Here is a 23,715-nt window from a genome sequence, read left to right on the forward strand (position 1 = left end):
CATGTCGATGGTGATGGGTGTGTGTTCTCTGCTCTGTCTCCTGAAATCCACCACCAGCTCCTTGGTCTTGTCGATGTTGAGTGAGAGGTGGTTCTCTTGACACCATTTAGTCAGGGTTCTCACCTCCTCTCTGTAGGCCGTCTCATCGTTGTCAGTGATCAGGCCTATCACCGTTGTGTCGTCAGCATATTTGACGATGACGTTGGAGCTGTGTGTTGCTGTACAGTCATGTGTGTACAGGGAGTACAGGAGTGGGCTGAGGACGCAGCCCTGAGGAGCACCAGTGTTGAGGGTCAGCGGGGATGAAGTGTTGTTGCCCATTCTGACCACCTGACATCTGCCTGTCAGGAAGTCCAGGATCCAGCTGCACAGAGATCCGTTTAGTCCCAGAGTCTGGAGCTTCTCAACCAGTGTGGCAGGCACTATGGTATTGAATGCTGAGCTGTAGTCCACAAACAGCATTCTCACATAGGTGTTCTTATGGGGAAGTCGTGGCCTAACGGTTAGAGAGTCGGACTCGTAATCGAAAGGTTGCGAGTTCGAGCCCCCGGCCGGCAGGAATTGTAGGTGGGGGGAGGGAATGTCCAGCGCTCTCTCCACCCTCAATACTACGACTGAGGTGCCCTTGAGGTGCAAGGCACCGAACCCCCAATTGCTCCCCGGCGCTGCAGCATGGCTGCCCACTGCTCCGGGTGTGTGTTCACGGTGTGTGTGTGTGCATTTGTTCACTACTCACTGCTGTGTGTGTGCACTTGGATGGGTTAAACGCAGAGCACCAATTTCGAGTATGGGTCACCATACTTGACAATACGTCACGACTTTACGACTTTACTTTACTTATTTTCCAGGTGGGAGAGAGCAGTGTGTAGGGTGAAGGCAATAGCATCGTCTGTGGAACGGTTTCTGCGATATGCAAATTGTAGGGGATCCAGTGAGTCAGGCAGAACAGAGCAGATGTAGTCTCTGATGAGTTTCTCAAAGCACTTGCTGAAGATGGGTGTCAGAGCAATGGGCCTCCAGTCATTCAAGCATGTGATTTTATTTTTCTTTGGAATGGGAACAATGGTGGATTTTTTGAAGCATGCGGGAACCACAGACAGAGAGAGGGAAAGGTTAAAAATGTCTGTGAAAACCCCGGCCAGTTGGAATGCGCATGCTCGGAGCACACGGCCTGGGATGCCATCGGGACCCACAGCCTTGCGGATGTTCACCCGTCGGAAGGATCGGGTTACATCTGCGACAGAAAAGGAAAGTGCGCTCGCCTCTTCTGCTACAGCCGCGGGAGCGCGCTCTGTGTGGGCGGTGTTGTGAGCCTCGAAACGAGCATAAAAGTGATTAAGTTCGTCCGGTACAGAGGCGGCAATGTTCACAGTAGCTGGTTTATTCCCTCTGAAATCTGTGATGTTATTGATACCCTGCCACATGCTTCTTGCGTTGTTGGATTTGAATTGTTCTTCAACTTTGTTTTTGCATTGTCGTTTGGCAGCTTTGATTGATTTCCTGAGATCGTAACTGGCTTGTTTGTGATCGTCAGAGTTTCCGGATTTAAAGGCAGATGTCCGCGCTGACAAGGCTGCTCGAACATCGCTGTTAATCCACGGTTTTTGGTTGGGGTAGATGCGGATTGTTTTTGTCGGTACTACATCCTCTACACACTTCCTGATGAAACACGTTACAGTATCTGAGTACGCCTCTACGTCGTCATCAGACGCTGCCCGGAACATGTCCCAGTCCACGTGATCAAAACAGTCCTGTAGTATAGCGTCTGATTGGTCCGACCAGCATTGAATTGTCCTGAGGGCGGGTGCTTCTCGTTTCAGTTTCTGCCTATAAGCAGGCAGGAGCAGAACGGAAGTGTGATCCGATTTGCCGAAAGGTGGGCGGGGGAGCGATTTGTAGGCGTCCCGGAATGGAGAGTAGCAGTGGTCAAGTACACGATCACCACGCGTGTTGATGGTGATGTGTTGAAAGTATTTTGGAGCTATTGTTCTGAAGTTGGCTTTGTTGAAGTCCCCCGTAACAATAAACGCCGTGTCTGGGTACGCGGTTTCCTGCTCGCTTATATTCCCATACAGTTCCTTGAGTGCCTGGTCTGTGTTGGCTTGAGGGGGAATGTAGGCTTGAGGAGGTCGGAGGGGACGGCGTCTAAGTCTGACAAGGACGCCGGCTCTCTTCCCCCTTTTCCGGCGGCGTTTCCTCGGTCGCGATCGTGCGGCCCAGACAAAGGGCTCTGATGCGGTGTCTGTAAACAAGGCGCCGGCGTTCAGGAACTCAAAGTCCGGTTTGCGTTGCGCGACGAAGGAACCAATGTTTAAAAGCGTGCGTCTATCGTAGACAGTTATACTGACAACATCTAACACGTGAAACAACAAAATAACAAATAAAACATAAGAAACATAAGAAAAACTGCAGAGTTTTCTTGGAGCTCGCAACACGGCTGCCATGCTCGGCGCCATCTTGGACCATTTGGCCAAGATGGCGTATTACAGTATATTACAGATTGTCATGTCTAACCTCATGACAATCAATGACAATCAGGGCCACATACATCATCTCCCGGCACCGATCCACCATCTGATCCGGACACGGACTGAGAAACAGAATAGAAACAGACAAATATTAGCGTAGATGCCATTCTTCTTATGATGTAACGAGTACATCATGTGTTATGGGGAGTGTTCCCGGTTCCGCTTGATCTAATTAATGCAGCCTAACAATCCTTTAATGGATTTGAATAATAGAAGTGTATTAGTGTGTTATGTGTGAGCCAGGTTAAAGAAATGTGTCTTTAATCTAGATTTCTTGGGGGGTGGACTTATTTAAAGTAATGTATTCATCTGGTTTTTTCCTTTTTTATTATCATTGATCAAATCATTTACAAAAAGTGTTTTTGTAGAAAGGGACCTGATATTCTGTAAGCAAAGCTTTATCAATTGTTTCTCTGTATTGTAAACATTTGTTGAACATCAATTAAATTGTTACTCTTCATTTGGTATGGACGTTTTATGTATTTTCTAGTTCGGGGAACAGACACAGTCTCTATAGTGTGATATCTGGGTGAAGGAGTCTTTATGTGCTGAGAATTAACTGACTTCTGTGATGTAAGGCGGCTAGCAGACGGTCGGTTTAGCCAGTCTGTCTGCTTCCTGACCTGGGCCCCAGTTAGTCAAGTACGAACTCTAAGACTATGTGCCATATTTCTAGAGAGAAGAGCGGCACCACCCCAGGAGGGATGAACACCATCTCTTTTCAACAGGTCAGGTCTGCCCCAAAAACTCCTCCAATTGTCTATAAAGTCTATGCTATTCTGCGGGCACCACTTAGACATCCAGCCATTGAGTGACGACAGTCTGCAATGAATCTCATAGCCACGGTAAGCAGAGAGCGGACCAGAGCATATTACAGTGTCTGACATCGTACTTGCAAGTTCACACACGTCTTTAACATTATTTTTAGTGATCTCCGACTGGCGAAGTTGAACATCATTAGCACCAATGTGGATAACAATCTTACTGAATTTACGTTTAGCATTAGCCAGCACTCTCGTTTGGCTCTGTTCGAAGGCGGTCGCATTTTTCTTCCCTCCCTCCCTCCTGAACTTCCCTGCTTGCTCTCTTGTATTGTCCTGTCCTCTTAAGAGACTCTCGCTGCACTATTTGCAAAACCGAAATTATGGATCTGATCAACTGGTCTCTAAATGCAATTGACACCATCTTCTCGACTAGGAAAGCGGGATCTGGAGAACCGGAATGTCCCGCTGGGACGTTTGCTGCTGGCTACACGATGGACGCATGGGAGAGATGGCGGGTCGTGTGTCTAGCGGCTCTCTCCGTGGAGGACATTGAAGACATCTTCTTATTCGGAACAATGATAACTGGGTTTCTGCTATTTGGATTAGGTGTTGCCCTAAATTATCAGAAAATTAAGGAGACGGGACTGGCTGTCCAAAACCTCTCACGGCTGCCCGTCATGATGGAGTCTGTGGGCAGAGCGGTCGCCTCGGAGACTGAGGCGATTAACCGCAATATGGATTCAATCACGGCTAAGCTCTCGGCTTTGGAAAGAAAAATCGACGGACATGGAGATCAGAATGGACAATGAGAATTAGCTGTGAAACTGGAAGACAGCTGTTCGCACTAAGACAAAACAATCTTATCTCTTTCCGGCTTCCCACAACAGAACGGCTTGGCAAGGCCGCTCTGGTATCAACTCTCCGGTGAATACTGCAGGGAGACGCTCTTTCTTCCATTCCCTCCTCCCAAAAACACCTTGTTATTGTCGGGCGCTTGTGCTCTGTCCAAGGACGTTTCCATGGCAATTGCTATGTCGCATCACAACCTGCGAACTGAGTCGACTGGTTTGGAGTGCTGGCGAAACGGATTTCAAGGCATACGAACTCACACGAACTTACACATACACAAACTCATACACCTCCCTAACCCCATCCCACGCCTTCGTCGCTTCATCCTGTCAGGCGTTAACGGGTCCGTGGGTTTGCGCTGTACTGGCGGCTGGCCGGATGGCTGTTTCGTCTGAACTAGGATTACTATGCAAGTTATGTTCCTGTGTTGATTGTGCTTTATGCTGAGGTTTTTTGTCTGTTCTCGCGCTGTGTTCTCTTCCAAGAACGCAGTGCGAGGACACTTTTTTTTCTCCTCTCCTTCCTCATGTTATGCTGTATTTCTTCTTCTCTATTGCATTTCGTTGCCTTGTACCTACATGTGCAATGACAATAAATTGAATCCAATCCAATCCAATCCAATCCACTTAGAGAAGTCGTGGCCTAATGGTTAGAGAGTCAGACTTGTAATCCGAAGGTTGCGGGTTCGAGTCTCCGGCCGGCAGGAATTGTAGGTGGGGGGAGTGAATGTCCAGCGCTCTCTCCACCCTCAATACCACGACTGAGGTGCCCTTGAGCAAGGCACCGAACCCCCAACTGCTCCCCGGGCGCTGCAGCATAAAATGGCTGCCCACTGCTCCGGGTGTATGTTCACGGTGTGTGTGTGTTCACTGCTGTGTGTGTGCACGTTGGATGGGTTAAATGCAGAGCACGAATTCCGAGTATGGGTCACCATACTTGGCTGAATGTCACTTCACTCACTTTTAAATTTGTCAAGATGTCAGGCGCTCTGGCTCCCTGTAAACAATGGATTATGGTGGCTGGTGTCTCTATTTTCACGTTCCGTACATTAGAATCGCTAATAACCAGAGCACTTTCATCAGGTTTCTCAGTGGGTGCCTCACTGAGTGGGGAGAACCTGTTTGATGTTCTGATCGGAACAGAAGAGCGGTGTTTTGACCCGCGACTAGTCCGCCTTATAGTCACCCAGCTGCCCTGCTGCACGGGCTCAACCGGAACCGAACAATGTACAGGACTCCCTGAGCTAGTGCCATCCAAAGCAGTATCTACAGCCCTCACATTCTTACTATCCTCAACTAAAGTTTGGATGTGTGTCTCTAATTCTGAAACCTTCTCTGTCAGCCTAACTATTTCCCTGCATTTATCACATGTGAATCCCTCATCGCCGACAGAGAGAGATAAACTATACATGTGACATGAAGTGCAAAAAACAATAACAGGAGAAGAAGCCATTACTCACCGTGACTGATGAATGATACCAACTTAACTTACCACTTACCACTGTTGTTTGATGAACTCGTGAAAACGGAGCGAGAAAAAAGAAAACAATAATAGGCGCGAATAGAAACGCGAATGGAACAAGCTAACCAGCTGATGCGCTGCACTCGCGGTTTTAAAAAGCGAACGATCAAATTAGTTAGATTAGTTTGATAGATAATACCAGAAATATGGTGGGAATTAAGTTATACACTCACCTAAAGGATTATTAGGAACACCTGTTCAATTTCTCATTAATGCAATTATCTAATCAACCAATCACATGGCAGTTGCTTCAATGCATTTAGGGGTGTGGTCCTGGTCAAGACAATCTCCTGAACTCCAAACTGAATGTCAGAATGGGAAAGAAAGGTGATTTAAGCAATTTTGAGCGTGGCATGGTTGTTGGTGCCAGACGGGCCGGTCTGAGTATTTCACAGTCTGCTCAGTTACTGGGATTTTCACGCACAACCATTTCTAGGGTTTACAAAGAATGGTGTGAAAAGGGAAAAACATCCAGTATGCGGCAGTCCTGTGGGCGAAAATGCCTTGTTGATGCTTGAGGTCAGAGGGGAATGGGCCGACTGATTCAAGCTGATAGAAGAGCAACTTTGACTGAAATAACCACTCGTTACAACCGAGGTATGCAGCAAAGCATTTGTGAAGCCACAACCTTGAGGCGGATGGGCTACAACAGCAGAAGACCCCACCGGGTACCACTCATCTCCACTACAAATAGGAAAAAGAGGCTACAATTTGCACAAGCTCACCAAAATTGGACGGTTGAAGACTGGAAAAATGTTGCCTGGTCTGATGAGTCTCGATTTCTGTTGAGACATTCAGATGGTAGAGTCAGAATTTGGCGTAAACAGAATGAGAACATGGATCCATCATGCCTTGTTACCACTGTGCAGGCTGGTGGTGGTGGTGTAATGGTGTGGGGGATGTTTTCTTGGCACACTTTAGGCCCCTTAGTGCCAATTGGGCATCGTTTAAATGCCACGGCCTACCTGAGCATTATTTCTGACCATGTTCATCCCTTTATGACCACCATGTACCCATCCTCTGATGGCTACTTCCAGCAGGATAATGCACCATGTCACAAAGCTCAAATCATTTCAAATTGGTTTCTTGAACATGACAATGAGTTCACTGTACTAAAATGGCCCCCACAGTCACCAGATCTCAACCCAATAGAGCATCTTTGGGATGTGGTGGAACGGGAGCTTCGTGCCCTGGATGTGCATCCCACAAATCTCCATCAACTGCAAGATGCTATCCTATCAATATGGGCCAACATTTCTAAAGAATGCTTTCAGCACCTTGTTGAATCAATGCCACGTAGAATTAAGGCAGTTCTGAAGGCGAAAGGGGGTCAAACACAGTATTAGTATGGTATTCCTAATAATCCTTTAGGTGAGTGTATATTATCACTTTAAACAAATGTAACACCTCGTCTCTTTAGAGCTGCTACTCTGAGGGGTTCAACAGATTTCTGACATGTACTGATTAAAATACTCTTCACAACACAAAAGATCTTTTATGTCTATTTTATTCTCCCACAAGTGTACATATACACACAGGTGCAAAATCCCAATGAATGGTGGGTGGGGGTGGTGATGGCGCAGTGGATAAGACACATGCCTTTGGTGTGAGAGACCCGGGTTCGAATCCACTGTGAGACACCAATGTGTCCCTGAGCAAGACACTTAACCCCCTAGTTGCTCCAGAGGTGTGCGACCTCTGACATATATAGCAATTGTAAGTCGCTTTGGATAAAAGCGTCAGCTAAATGAATAAATGTAAATGTAAATGTAAATGAATAAAGCATAAGTCAATTTAAATGTTCTTTGTCCTTTAACTGAGTCAATGAGGTGAGATAAACTTATCATTCCATGATCAGCTGAAGTACGAGGATTGAAGAGAGATGAGAAAGTTAAGATATTTGAGTGCGATACAATGTTATTAAATCCCCAGCGTCGTCAGTGCTCGGTGTGTTGCTGTACTGTGTGCTGTGTTGGAAGAACCCACACATGGTAGCTTCACTACCGGCCTGGATCATCGTTGTACACCTCTATCCAGAGGTGATTTAAGATGCATATGATCAATCGCATACAAATCATTTGAAGAACACAACAGGTGTAGACATAGGCAAACAAAATCCTTGCTAAAACGAAAGCAAGAGGCTGACATCAGTAACTTCATACTACAAACACGTAGTCAGGTAAATAAATCAAACAATACTCACAGAAGAGCAAAAACTCAAAGAGTTCTCAACCAAGGACTTAAAGAGCAAGCTGGTAGCATGAGTTCCACCAAATGGTTTCCCTCTACCAAACGAACTGACTTACTCTATGGTGATCGAGTTTATATAGCGCCCTCCAGCTGCTCCTAGTGGTACTACATGTGACCCAAATACATCACACTATGAAAGCAAAAAATAGAGGGACTAAAGTACAAAAATAAAATAAAACCAATTAACGCTCTGTCTGTTACACAACAGAGAGTGAAAGTAAGGTAAAGAATCAATAAAAAAGCGGAGCTGCAAACGCAAACCTCTCAACAAGTGAATGCAAGAAATATTTCTATAGAAAGGTGATGGGCTACATGCCCTGTTATTTGTTCAATCCATGCGCTTTCATAGAACATCAATAAGATGTCTCAGTCATCATTTATTTTATTGGTTACAAATATAACCTGAGAATATTACCACCATTGAACATCCTGCTTTTGTGGGAATGATGAAGAAACACGCAAATAAACCAATAATAGAGAAATACTAGAAGACTAGATTAAGACAAAAACAAGTCAACACCAAACCTTTGTCAATCAAATCAAATGCTAAAAGTTAACATGAAATATACATTTACTAAATTATGTGAAACATTCCTCATTTCAGTTCCTAATGGATAAAATCACTAAATATGTCAGATCGTGAAGGTAAAAGAGGCATGAATGCTGTTTCATGCATACTTTAAAGTGACTCTGCGGTAACGTTTTTTTCTCTCTTACAGGACTTTGCATCTTTAACACAGTGTTCTGAGACGCTTCAGTTTCCCAGGATTCTGTTAAAGTGAATCTCTGGCAGCTTCTTCCAGTATATGTCAGGTGCGCAAATGCATGAGCAGTAACAGGCTTGTTAGGGCAGTGTGTTTTCTTCATCTGTTGGAAGTTATTCACACAGCAGTACAATCATTCTGTTAACTCATAATTAACATCAAACATGATACAATTTAACATAATCTGCAACAGTAACATACCACAATAGTTTTGTCTTCGTTCACTTCCTTCATTGAAAACTAAGCAGATTGGGCAAGGTGTTAAAAAGGGCATTTTCAGATAAATGGTGTTGGCAAAAAGAAACTACATTTGCAATTAGATAGCGACTAATTGGAGAATAAAATGAAGATAAAAGAATCACTGGCCATTTTCCCTTTTAATTAAAAAAACCTCATCAGAATTGTAATCAGGACATGAAACATACTCTTCAGTCTAATCAGTACATTTGTGTGGCTGACCTGAGTGAAACATGCTGTAACAAACACGCAACGGTCTACACAACTCTTTATCAAAGCATCACATAAAAAAAAATCTTTCCCCTTTTTCCACTAAAAGGATGTTTGTTGCTTTAGTGTTTTTTTGTTCTTTTTTCTTTTTCTGTTATTTATCTTTTATCATATTGCATGATTAGAAAATAAATAAACAAATGAATCACAATAGTTTTTTTTTTTCTTTTGATCCAAATGTTATGATCTCTATAAATCTCATCAATGTGTTTGATTAATGATGAAACTTTCCATTTATGAGGCAGGCTCTTTGATCTTCTCAAAATAGCAGTGTCTGTTATGCTTTTACAACACCATTTCTTTGAAATGGTTTACTATCATACTCCATGCTGGACATACCGACATGGGCTGCGTTTCCCAAAAGCATTGTAAGTACATCATTGAAGCCCATTGAAACTTTTGGGTAAATACAGCCCTGATCTCTTGAGAAAACGTAACTATTTTACGAGTTACGAGTTTACTGTGTCCTGTTTGGTTTTTAAAGCAGTGCACCAATGTGACACAATAATTTTTTTAAAATAACTGTAGTTTGCTGAATCATTTTCACTAGACCTGTGTCTCAAAAAATTCCCAACTCTTCACTGGTCACTATCCTGAGCTGTGACGTTAGCAGACGAGACAAATACCAAGTCAAGAGCCTCCAGAAATCATCAGTCTCTGGTGAAACTTCTACCGTACTTTTCTGCACACAGTGTTTTAGAATCTCTGTCTGCCATCAGATGGTGTATTGCACATCTACCAGCAGGACCGAACTGGACCAAAGTAACCAGCCAAACATGGACCCCAGATGAGCATGACCATATTAAAATTTGGAGTTTATCCAATGACATACCTAGAAAGCTGGCATAGTATGCAAAGTAAATGTATATGTTAGGAAGGAAGTTTAGCATTATGCAATTACTGACTACCTTCTAGAGCCCAACCGGTATAAATGCTGAAATGAACATTTTTTACAGAGCATATAACGCAGATGAAATGTTGGTATCGGTATCGGCCCCCCAAAAAAAACCATATCGATCGAGCTCTACTACCTTCATTCCATTACGCTCCACTTGTATTTCTCTCAGATGAAAATAATGAAGCTAGCAATATGTAGCTTACATCCACATGGTTTCATCAGAGATGTGTGTTTCCTTGTGCAGGTAGTCTTCAGATTCCGGGTCACGTATGTTCACACCTGGTGACCTCGGGCAGTGGCGTTTGCTCCTGCAGTGTCCCCTGTGGAGGAGTCTGACCGGATCGACCCGACGCCACAGAGTTCTTCTGTAATTCCACTCCAAACCCAGGCGGGGCGTTCTGCAACTGTCTCCTGTACTGCACAAAGCTGCACATCTTTAGCACGATGGCGAGGATGTTCTTGGCCATGAGTATCCCAGACACTCTGCTGTCCTTATAGAGGAGCATATTCCCTCCACGGATGAAGAGAGTGACGATGTTAATAGTCACCAAACTCAGAATGGGGTAGAGCATCATCTTGTGAGGACTGATGTTGATACCCTGCATGCTGATCTCACTCAGAGACACGCAGGGCAGCACTAAAAGAAGAATATAACAGTAGAAAAACATCAGTCCCTCTGCCCAGAGCGGAAGCCCTTTCTTCTGCGGCTCCCACAGGTTGGCCTGGATGTCCAGAACGTCCAGCAGATCCACCACCACCCAGAACAAACGGTTTCTGATCTCCTCCTTCTTCTTGAAAGCCTTCACGTACTCCATGTGTTCGATTGCGACCAGGATCACGAACAGCACGGGAATACTGACGGAGAGCAGGAGCGTCAGAGCTTTCCGCGCCAATGCGTCCAGGCTCTTACGGTCAGCCTTGTAGTTTTGATAAACAAAATACACCTTAATCTCCAAGACGAAGATGTAAAGGAACCAAAGTATCATGGCGTAGCCTCGTTTTGCTGTCCTCACTTCAGCCCCGACCCACACTGCCACGTATCGCAGCACGATGAGGAAGCAGAGGTCTCCCACCGTCAACATGATGCAGATGCCGATCTTCCGCGGGCCGTGGTTCTGCTCTACCAGGTAGGCGTCCATCAGCACCATGCTGCTCATGATCACGATGGTGGACAAGCAAACATGCGGCTTGTTGGTGGGAGGCGGTGGCACCATCCTGCTGACCTCTTCCCTGAATCGAGAGCACTCAGAGTCTTCTGCTCCTCAGTGCTGCTCCCATGGAGCTCCAGGTTCACTAGCTGGACACAAACAAAATATGTTGATCACCAAGATGCAAGTCCCAATATGCGCAAACCATTGAAACCAATATGTTTAGGTACAATGGATTCTTTTCACAAGTCTGTAATGATACATTTAACAGTCATCAGCATCGTAAATCCTTGAAAGTTTTTCATATTTTTTTTTTTTTTTGTGGGTAGCACTTTATTTTGATGGTCCCTTTTGAGCATTCTGTTGACAATAAGTAACTTCGCACCTACATGTCAACTAACTCTCATCAGAGTATTAGTAGATTATCTGATTAATATCTGCTAACTCTTTATTTTGATATTGTCCCAACAGACATTCTACTGACTATAAGTAATTTTGCAAGTACATGTCAACTTATTCTAACCCTAACCCTACCAGTCTACTAATACTCTACTAACACTCTAATGAGAGTTCTTAGACATGTAGGTGCAATGATACTTAGTCATTTGTGTTAAAGAAACCATCATAATAAAGTGACACCAAAATTTGTGTACATTTATAACACTATACTTTGTATTATATCCCCTTTACATCAAATTACGAAAAAAAAATAGTTAAGGATACTGCGAGGGTGTTTCTAATGCAGCGTCCATGGGAGGGATGGCATATTTGACATTGTTCTCTCTTCTGATTACCATTATCAGTCTCTCTCAATTTTTTTCCTTTTATGAAAGTCAAAACACTATCATGTAGTTTTTCTTTTGCTATTTGAGCAAATGGGAATGCAAAAATATTTTTGTGGTACTCTCCCATTCACTACTCTTGAAATTAACCCAACTATGACGACTTCCGCTGCTGAGAAACATGGAAATGTGAAAAAGGTCCATCTTCAAGAATTTCTAGTCTGACAATATTTTGGCCACTGTTTCCAGATCTTCAAAGCTGCATTAAAAAGGTCTTGTTTTGTGACCATCAGCCGGACACATACAGTGATGGCCAAAAGTTTTACACTCTAAAAAAATGCTAGGTTAAATACAACCAAGTGCTGGGTAAAATATGGACAAACCCAGCACTGATATTTAACCCAGCATTTTTTTAGAGTGTACAAAACTGTCTCCTAGACGCTTCAAGAAAGGTACCTGCAAAGCTACAGAGCTGTTAACAGTTTTAGACACTTGTGTAAAAATGCTGTAAAATGAGGATGCTGTCAAAAATAATGCCATGAATAGATTTTCTGTATCAATTAACTTCTATGAACTAAATTAAATCAACATTTGGTGTGAGCATCCTTTGTGTTTAAAGCAGCTTTTGTCCTCTGTGCACATGAGCAGAGTTTCTCAGGAGCTTTGCAGGAGCTTTCTTTAAGCGTCTTGGAGACGTTGCCACAGTTCTTCTGGATTTAGTCTGTCTCAGTTTGTTCTGTTTTTTCCATGTCATTCCAGACAGACTGGATGATGATCTGGGCCCGTATTCATAAAGATTCTAAGAATCCTCTCAAAGAGCTCCTATTTTAGCTTAAAAAATTCTAACTAGGAGTCTTAGCTTAAGAGTGATTCAGGACCAATCTGAGAGCAACTCTGAGCAAGGAAAAGACAAAAACTTTTATCTTAGTGAGGAGGCGGGGCTGACCCCGTTGCTAGGGATGGCACAGTCTTTTGAAGACTGTGATTGGTTGGTTGTCAAGAAGGAAATAAAAGAGCGCTTTTAAGAGTAGGGTATATTATAAGCCTTCACTTTGAAATTACAGGCGTAATTTTTCCTCTCGCTCTTTCTCTCTTTCTCTCTCTCTCTCTCACACACACACACACACACTCTATATGTATATATATATTCTTTATTTTTTATTTACCATGCTGTCATACTTACCGTGTTTTATAGGAAATGAACAGACACATATAAGCCTAATAAGTGCTGTAACAGACCCAAATCATCACTGCTGCATAGTTGCATTTTTCCAGTTGCCAAATATCTAAAGGTGAATTAAAAGCACTCTCTAAAAATTACATATCAAAGAAAATTTATAAACTGGACACCTACCTTCTCCTCTGTCTGAAGTTCATTGTAACGACGAGCTGTGGACCGTCCTCAAGTGTGTCCTCAGTGAGACCAAATTAGGACAGTAATCCACATGTAAAGTGACAGAAAACACACGCAGATCTCCCCTGGTTGTGCTGTGTCCTGCAGTCAGGCATGTCTCTTCACATCACAGCCCCCAAATCCCTAATGCCTTGGATGAAATCCACTTAAATTTGGAGTGTGCAGAGAAAGCTGCTGTAGATGTCTCAGAGGGGGATTTTGATTTCAGCAAAGGAGAAAAAAATCTGACTAAAGCTAAACTCACTTTTTTAAGCTTCAGACTAAAAACTTACAGCAAGAGCAGGCATGTTATTCTAGATGAAAGTCAGCTTACCCGTCGGGGGGTGCGGGATCGCTCCAGTGGTTCATGTGTGTTTGCTGCTTTGTCCTATGAATGCAGATGCAGTCGGATTCGATGTGTCCACCTCAGATCTGAGCGAGAAACTGCTGTCAGCTGTGCATCGCTGCTCTGGTCTCAGCACTGAGTCACGCCGCATCAGGAATATCAGGAATAATGCTGGAATCCAGTCTCGCTCTCTCTTTCCATATGTGTGTTAATGAGGTGTGTGTGTGCTTGGATCTCCCCCTCCTGCTCTCCTCAGGCACTGACACAATGTGGCTCCTTCAACTCTGGTTCGCTCTCTCTCTCTCTCTCTCTCTCTCTCTTTCCATCTTGCTCTCTCTCTCTCTCTCTCTCTCTCTCTCCCTCTGATTCAGATTCAAATAAGCATTATTTGACTTGGTAAATAAGGAGGTTTATTGCCAAAACCATTAAATATAAATACATACACACAAAAAACAACAAAGCACTAATAAAGATGTAAGCAGGAGGAGAATGATGTGAGAGTGGTTCTTTAATGCTATGTGGGCCAGGCGCGCAGATGGCACTAGGGACGGGGGAGACATGACCCCCCCCAGATTCATAGTGACCCAATCCGTCCCCCTCACTTTCTCTACGAAAGGCAACATCAGTATACAGAGGATAAATGAGGGTTTCCGCTATGTACATTAGCCTAAGTAGTGGTGGCCAGGCCACATGCACTAAGCCATTTTTGAAAAACGCTTTTGACCGCAGCGTCTGACCGAGTCCCAAAACACGTGTAGCCAATCAGCAGTAAGGGGGCGTGTCTTGTACTGGTAGAAAGACAGCGCTCTATTTGAGTGCACAGGAGTCAGGACGTATATTAGCAGATCGACTATAGATAGAGAGAGATGGCAGATAAAAAAAAGAGGAAAATATCATAGAAACAAAATATTAAAAAGAAGAGTTACGATCAGGCAAGAGGTAGGACCCATGTGAGTATAGATCGGAGCAGCTTTCTAGCGGTGGAGAGAAACTCAGGAAGGGCTCGAATTGGACACCGAGGTTGAGTTGTTTCTTTTTGATAGGTGAGTAGCATTGATTTTGCTTTGTCTCACACAACTTATCCTTGTTGGCTTTTGCCCCCCACCACCCCGACAACAGGACTGCTGACAGCTTGGTCCCCCCCAGTTAAAAAAATCACATCTGCGCCCCTGATGTGGGCTCACTGCGTTTTAAATGCTTCCAGAATTTGACTGCTCATTTATGTATTTTTATAATTTGTGAATGTTTGCCTGATTCTCCCTTGCATGCATTATTTGTAGATATAGAGCAGACATTTGATTTAAGTGACGCCAGCGGCTGCAGATCATTCCAGACTGAATGCAGGTTTATTGGTGTAGATGTTGAATAACGTCTGTTTGTCTCACTCCATGCTTTTGGGAAAGATGCTGCTTACATTTACTTTCAGTGTACATTGATTTAATGAGGTTGTAAATTTTACTTCTTAATTTACTTTCAAAATATGTAAAATAATCCTTGGTGACAGATTGAATCCAACAAAGTTCATAAAACATGCAAACATTTTGCTTGTAATTTGAACAGCATGTTATTCAGTAAAAATCTAATCTGACTAATAGTCTGTGTGTCGTGATGAATTCCAGGGGCTTGTTATACTACAGAATAACTTCCACAGAAATATCTCTCTGTAATTACTGGCTTTCCGTTTTTAAAGAAGATGGCTGTTATCAGTGCTTGATTCCTGATTAATCAGAGACGTGACTGACATCCACACATTTAATTATGGTCGATTGGAATTTAGTGCTGCTTTGTTTTATCATTTCATTCAACATCCCATCAGATCCAGATGCTAAGTCTAATTGATTTTAGTTATCTTTGATTGTAATTACTGTGAGTTGATTTATTTTGTACTTTTTTGGTTCTGAGTGTATGTTTGGGTTCTATGCTGTGTTTCACAGCAGAGTAGATGAATATCTCTGTGTTTTTGAATAGACAGTATTCTGAGATTTTCATGAACATCTTGACACAAATCTTGGATGGATGTAAGATTTAGTCGTTTTTCTGGACAACATGTGAATGATCTATTCACTGTCGTGCACAGATGCTTTGTGTGTGTGTGTGTTTTTCATTGCATTAGATTGAACAACATTTAGTGAAATCAGTGCAATCAGTCTGGTTCGAACTGCCGGTTCGTTTGGCCAGAGCTGAACTGGCCCCCGACTGAGCCTGGTTTCTCCCAAGGTTTTTTTCTCCATTCTGTCACCGATGGAGTTTTGGCTCCTTGCCGCTGTCGCCTCTGGCTTGCTTAGTTGGGGACACTTCATTTCCAGCGATATCGTCGACCTGATTGCAAAGACACTATTTGAACTGCACTGAGCTGGATGATGACATCACTGAATTCAATAATGAAATGCCTTTAACTGAAAATCTTTTTTTTTATCTTTTCATTTTACATTATTGACACACTATTTTCTTTTTTTGATATTGTGCAGTTGCTTTGACACAATTTACATTGTTAAAAGCGCTATATAAATAAAGGTGACTTGACCTGACTTGGTTATCCACATGTCCACAAAAGTGAAAACCTCAGCAGTTCTGATGGATTAATCCCAGTTCAGTCACCATACAATAATCATGCTTTCTGTTTATCGAAGCGTGCTCTGTGATAATGGTTGACAGCATGATTTAAGTGAGTGTGAAGAAGTGTTTACTCATGCTAGTGTCAGGTGTTTTCTGTGAATTTGTGCACCATACAGATTTTGAAGACCAAAGCATCCAGTCATCTTGAATAAAAAAAAATGTTTCAAATCTCTTTATTTCTCTTATGGATGATTGAATAGGATGAACAGAATATGTGGATCAAAAAACATACATGCATCACAGGATGTACAACACTGTATGTTTATCTTTACGCTCTACAGAATCGTAATATTTTTATCATATGTCATCGGTTTCGCAAACTGAAATGAAGATGCACGCTGTGTGATGTTTGCTTTTATAGTGACAGAAGCTGCTGGTGTAATTCTGTCAAAGAATGAGATGTTTTAGTTACTCTAGTAACCCGTTCCACCCACATAATGCTGCTGTATTCATAATTCATCAGGTGATTTGCATGTCTTTCATAGCACTCATATATTTTCAAGATGTTATTTAAAAAGAGCCTAGCTAGCTTGAGCGTTCATTCAGCTCAGACGATGTGTTGAGGAGCAAATCCCGGGCTTCTCTTTTGAACAGTTCAGCACATTTTATTCATTATTCATTTGTTTGTGAGAAGTATTACTGATACATTTTCACTGCTCCGGAGAGTTGCTCTTCCACCTGAAATAAAGAAGATGAGCGATTAGGGTGTTTCTTCTGTAGGTTTATTCCATTCCAGTTGCTCTGTTGACATGCTTCATCTGTCTGTCTCTTGAGAGAACTTTCTTGCTGTAAATATTATTGTTAGAATGTAAAAACAGGTCAACATAATTTCAGCCCAATTTCAGCTGAATGCATTGAAGCATGCAGTACATAGTACAGTAGATTTACGCCCTGTCCAGTGTTGCCAAGTCCACGGCTACTTTAACAACTGCAAGTTAAAGCGACCACAATAACATGATATTTAGCCCCTGGAATGCAAAGTTTTACCTGGGGAACCCTACCAAAAAACATGTATTTTACTCCCCGGAACACGAATTTTACCGGAGACCCCCCTCAAAACGCGATTGGGCTAGTTTTTTAGTAGCAATTGGGTGGGTTAGAAGCAAAAAGGGGGAGGTGTTGCTACAATTTATAGCATTAGTCTCAGTATTTCTCAGACGCCAGGCTTTAAGTATAACTCGTTTGAAGTTATGGTGCTGCGTATAACATTATCTAGAGAAACACGTGTTAGTGATAAATCCCCTGTGATGTTTGTACTGGCTATTGTATACAGGCCACCAGGGCACCATACAGACTTTATTAAAGAATTTGCTGATTTTCTGTCTGAGTTAGTACTGGCTGCAGATAAAGTCTTAATTGTTGGTGATTTTAATATCCATGTCGATAATGAAAAAGATGCATTAGGATCAGCATTCATAGACAATTCATGTTTCCGGACCTACTCATTGTCGAAATCATACTTTAGATTTAATACTGTCACATGGAATTGATGTTAGTGGTGTTGAAATTCTGCAGCAAAGCAATGATATCTCAGATCATTATCTAGACTTGTGTAAACTCCATATAGCTACAACTGTAAATTCTACTCCATCACCTCTACCACAAAGACTGCTTTGTAAGTAATCTTCCTGATTTATCTCAATTCCTCAGCATATCCAACAGCGCAGAAAAACTTGATTATGTAACAGAAACTATGGACTCTCTCTTTTCTAGCACAATAGATACAGTTGCTCCCTTACGCTTAAGGAAGATCAAAGAAAACAGTCAGACTCCGTGGTATAATGAGCACACTCGCACCTTAAAGAGATCAGCCCGGAAAATGGAGCGCAGCTGGAGGAAAACAAAACTAGAGGTATTTCGTATAGCCTGGCGGGAAAATACCCTATCCTACAGAAAAGCATTAAAAACTGCTGGATCTGATTACTTTTCGTCTCTTCTAGAAGAAAACAAATATAACCCCTGGTATTTATTCAATACCGTCACTAAATTAACAAAAAATAAAGCATCAACAGGTGTTGGCATTTCCCAAAAGCACAGCAGTAATGACTTTATGAACTACTTTACTTCCAAGATCGATTCTATCACAGATAAAATTGTAACCATGCAGCCGTCAGCAACAATATCGCATTAGATAGTGCACTATAGATCCCCTGAGGAACAATTTCACTCATTCTCTACTATAGGAGAGGAAGATTTGTATAAATTTGTTAAATCATCTAAACCAACAACATGTATGTTGAAGTGTGTGTGTGTGAAGTGTGTGAAGTGTGAAGTGACATTCAGCCAAGTATGGTGACCCATACTCGGAATTTGTGCTCTGCATTTAACCCATCCAACGTGCACACACACAGCAGTGAACACACACACACCGTGAACACACACCCGGAGCAGTGGGCAGCCATTTATGCTGCGGCGCCCGGGGAGCAGTTGGGGGTTCGGTGCCTTGCTCAAGGGCACCTCAGTCGTGGTATTGAGGGTGGAGAGAGCGCTGGACATTCACTCCCCCCACCTACAATCCCTGCCGGCCCGAGACTCGAACCCGCAACCTTTGGATCACGAGTCCAACTCTTTAACCATTAGGCCACAACTTCCCCATTCCATGTTAGACCCTATTCCATCTAAACTACTAAAAGAGCTGCTTCCAGAAGTCGTAGATTAGATTAGATTAGATTAGATTCAACTTTATTGTCATTTATGCAGAGTACAAGTACAGAGCTAATGAAATGCAGTTAGCATCTAACCAGAAGTGCAAGAATATAGTGTTTTATATACATATAAGTGCAGAGTAAGTGAAGATATGATTTACAGAATATACAGTGGAATTGCTATATACAGTATTGAGCAGAGTATATACAGAATATAAATAGGAATGCAATGTAGGGATTGTATGTACATTATGAACAGAGCAATGTAGATTATATAGATTACAGATTATATATACACATTATGAACAGCAGAAACGTGAGAACAGTGGTAATAAATAAATACAGCTGGATGAGTGTGCAAAGTATTGATAGAACAATGTATTCTATGCAAAATAGCAGTAGTGCAATATTTTATAGAAATAGTTTACTGTGCTTGTACAGTAACAACTTTAGACAGTTTATAGTGTAATAACTTTAACAATGTGCAGTCTGTGCAAAATATGAGTAGTGCAAATGCATGTGTGTAAAGTACTGTGACCAGTGCAGTAATAAGCAGGTGCAGGTTAGATTGGTGGTGTGGCATTCAGAAGTGTCACAGCCTCGGGGAAGAAGCTCTTCCTGAACCTACTAGTGCAAGAGCGTAGGCACCTGTAACGCCTGCCGGATGGAAGAAGGGTGAAAAGTCCATGGTTAGGGTGAGAGGCATCCTTGATGATGTTTCTTGCCCTGCCCAGACAGCGCTTATAATAAATGTTCTCAATGGAAGTTAACTGGGTGCCGGTGATCCGTTTTCACCACCCGCTGGAGTGCTTTGAGGTCAGATGCGGAGCAATTGCTGTACCATACTGAGATGCAGTTCGTGAGTATGCTCTCAATGGTACAGCGGTAGAATTCCACAAGGATCCTGGGATTCAGGTGAACTTTCTTAAGGCTCCTTAAGAAGTAAAGGCGCTGCTGTGCCTTTTTGACCAGAGTGGAGGTGTTATGGGACCAGGTGAGGTCATCAGAGATGTGGATGCCAAGGAACTTGAAACTCGACACACGCTCCACTTCAGCTCCGTTGATGTAGATGGGTGTGTGTGCATGACTCCTAGTCCACCTGAAGTCCACAATGATCTCCTTTGTCTTCTGGGTGTTTAGTTATAGATTGTTGGTGGCACACCACACAGCCAGGTGCTGCACCTCATCCCTGTAGGCTGATTCATCGTCATCCTTGATCAGACCTACCACCGTGGTGTCATCTGCAAATTTGATTATGGTGTTGGAGCCATAAACAGGAACACAGTCATGGGTGAAGAGGGAGTACAGGAGAGGGCTCAGTACGCAGCCCTGTGGCACGCCGGTGTTCAGGGTGATGATGGAGGAGGAGAGGTTATCTAACTTGACGGACTGAGGTCTGTTAGTCAGAAAATCTAGAATCCAATTGCAGATGGGTGTGCTGATTCCAAGCTGGCTGAGCTTGGAGATCAGCTTGGAGGGGATTACTGTATTAAATGCAGAACTGAAGTCTATGAACAGCATTCTCACATGTGTGTTTTGACTGTCCAGGTGGGTGAGGGCAGAGTGAAGTGCTGTTGAGATGGCGTCCTCTGTTGACCTATTGTGGCGATAGGCAAATTGGAATGGGTCTAGTGTAGCAGGGAGACAGGAGTTTAGGTGGGATGCAACCAGTTTCTCAAAACACTTGGCAATGATGGGGGTGAGTGCAACAGGACGGAAGTCGTTAGGGACCGAGGCAGTGGAGTGTTTCGGTACTGGTACGATGGTGGAAGTTTTGAAGATAGTGGGGACAGTTGTTTGGGCCAGGGACAGATTGAAAATCTCCGTGAAGACCCCAGCTAGCTGCTCCGCACAGGCTTTAAGCACACGACCAGGTATTCCGTCAGGGCCAGCTGCCTTCCGTGCATTCACCTTACGCAGAGTGGAGTAGACATCTGATGTGGAGAGAGTGAGAGGCAGTTCATTGGGTTGATGCTCAGCTTTGAGTGAGATCTCCTTATTATTTTGATCAAAACGAGCATAAAAGTGATTGAGCTCGTCTGGGAGGGAGGCAGAGCTGGAGGGGGGCACAGAGTTAGGTGGTTTGTAATCTGTGATAGATTGTATGCCTTGCCACATACGCCGGGGGTCTGAAGAATTGAAGTGTTCTTCAATCTTCTGTTTGTGTGTGAGTTTGGCCTGGCGTATACCCTACCTCAAGTTGGCTCTGGCTGAGCTGTAAGCCTCCTGGTCTCCAGACCTGAAGGCTGCATCTCTTGCTTTGAGAAGGAGGCGAACCTCTCTGTTCATCCAGGGCTTCTGATTGGGGAAGATTTTTATTTTTTTGTGTGTAGTCACTCTGCTCACACATCTGTTGATGTGCTCCATGACAGAGTTGGTGTAAATGTCAATGTTAATCTGAGAGTTTGTGGTGGCCTGGGCAGCAAACTCACTCCAGTCTGTGTGCTGGAATTGATGTTGAAGAGTGGAGTCAGCGCCTTCCAGCCAGATTTTAACAGTCCTTATTGTAGGTTTCACACGTTTGATGACCGGGGTATACTTGGGGAGCAGGAACAAAGAGAGGTGATCAGACTGACCCAGGTGGGGGAGGGGTGTGACTTTGTAGGCATCACTCACATTAGTATAAACGTGGTCCAATGTTTTATGTCCCCTTGTAGTGCAGGAGACATTTTGATTAAATTTAGGGAGAACAGATCTAAGAGTGCAGTGATTGAAGTCCCCAGCAACAATAAAGGCTCCATCCGGGTGCAGGGTTTGTAATTTGCTAATAGCAGCACAGAGTTCTTTCATAGCCACGTTAGCATTAGCGTCCGGAGGTACATAAACTGCAGCAGCAACAATGCAAGTGAACTCACGTGGTAGATAGAATGGCCTGCACTTGATAATCAGGAACTCCAGATCAGCAGAGCAGTAGGTATCAACAATGACAGAGTCTTTACACCATTATTTATTTACATAAATGCATACTCCACCACCCTTGTTTTTACCAGAGGTTGCTGCTACTCTGTCAGCCCTGAAGAGAGAGCGTCCATCCATATGCACCACGCTGTTTGGGACATCGTTGCAGAGCCATGTTTCAGTGAAGAACATAACATTACAGTCCATAAGCCGTTTCTGTGTGAGGGTCCAGATCTTTAATTCGTCCATCTTGTTCATCAGAGACCGTACATTGGCAAGGAAGATGCTGGGCAGAGCTGGTCGATGTGGGTTTAGCCTTAGCTTAGCACGCAGCCCTCCACGCTTTCCCCGTCTTTGTTTACGGTCTCGACGCCGACGCCGAGCACTTCCGGCCGGTACGAGTGATCTGCTTGTCCGCGGTGATCTCAGTAGCTCCGGCGGAAGTTCGCTGAAGTCGAAAGGAAGATCCTATTTTGGCTATTAATAATTCATCACTGTCATTAGGATATGTCCCTAAAACCTTCAAATTGACTGTTATTAAGCCTCTCATTAAAAAAACCACAACTTGACCCCAAAGATTTAGTTAATTACAGACCGATCTCAAATCTCCCTTTTTTGTCAAAGATACTAGAAAAGGTAGTATCCTCACAATTATATTCCTTCTTAGAGAAAAATAGTGTTTGTAAGGAATTCCAGTCAGGATTTAGACCACATCATAGTACTGAGACTGCTCTCATTAGAGTTACAAATGACCTGCTTCTATCATCTGATCATGGTTGTATCTCTTTATTAGTTCTACTGGATCTTAGCGCTACATTCCACACTATCGACCACAACATTCTTTTAAATAGACTAGAGCTGGTTCAAATCGTACTTATCTGAACGCCATCAGTTCGTAGCAGTGAATGAATAGGTATCATATCGATCACAAGCGCAGTACGGAGTACCTCAAGGCTCAATACTAGGGCCGTTACTTTTCAAGCTTTACATGTTACCCTTGGGAGATATTATCAGGAGACATGGTGTTAGCTTTCACTGTTATGCTGATGATACTCAGCTCAATATTTCTCCGCGGGTGGAAGAAATAATTTTACATTATTGACATACTATTTTCCTTTTTTGATATTGTGCAGTTGCTTTGACACAATTTACATTGTTAAAAGCGCTATATAAATAAAGGTGACTTGACTTGACTTGTTGTGAAAACCTAGCAAACCTGGCTCTGTCAGATGTAACACTGATGCATAGTGCACACAAAACTGAATTTTTATGTTATGAAATGTAATACGCTCTTACCTGATTGACTGTCTATATGTAACTACCATGAGTAGTTTGTCCATGAACTACATTTGTGTTTGTCCATGAAAACAAAGTTGTGTTTACAGCATACCAGGTCGGCAAAACAGAGCTGGAATTTTTTTCTGGATTTCTGCATTTGGCAGGTTATTGATCATTGAAAGATTTGATCTGAGTTTGAGCTAAGGCACTGTGTAGCAAATAAGGAAGAGACCCACTTGCAGAAGTGTATGGTATATTCTGCTTTGTTTGTTGTTTTCTGATTTATGTCTGTGAAATAAGTATTTCCTGTTTTTTTCAGCTCCATACTGAGTTTCTACATATTTTCAACTATATTTATGTCAGTATTGACTTGTAAAGCATGCAAAACAACAAAAACAAAAATTGGACACTTTAAGTGGCTCTTTCCCACATAGCAATTTTTCTTTTTTTTGTGGGCCGGAGCTGGGCCAGAGGAGCTGGGCCAGAGAAAAATCGCTATGTGGGCCTATTCTGGACCAGATGGGTTCC

General features: G+C 43.0%; 1 protein-coding gene across 1 annotated transcript; it reads right to left on the bottom strand.

Annotated features, from left to right (window-relative positions):
• Positions 1-10,344: 10,344 nt before the first annotated feature.
• LOC306882043 (transmembrane protein 121-like) lies at positions 10,345-11,295 on the bottom strand (the record flags this gene model as incomplete). The annotated part of the gene is made up of 1 exon (XM_079436476.1): positions 10,345-11,295. One exon carries the CDS (start codon positions 11,293-11,295, stop codon positions 10,345-10,347), a length of 951 nt encoding a protein of 316 aa, XP_079292602.1.
• Between the last annotated feature and the right edge of the window lie 12,420 nt (positions 11,296-23,715).

Source organism: Barbus barbus (genome assembly GCF_936440315.1).
Source record: "Barbus barbus genome assembly, chromosome: 16".
Taxonomy (NCBI): Eukaryota; Metazoa; Chordata; class Actinopteri; order Cypriniformes; family Cyprinidae; genus Barbus; species Barbus barbus.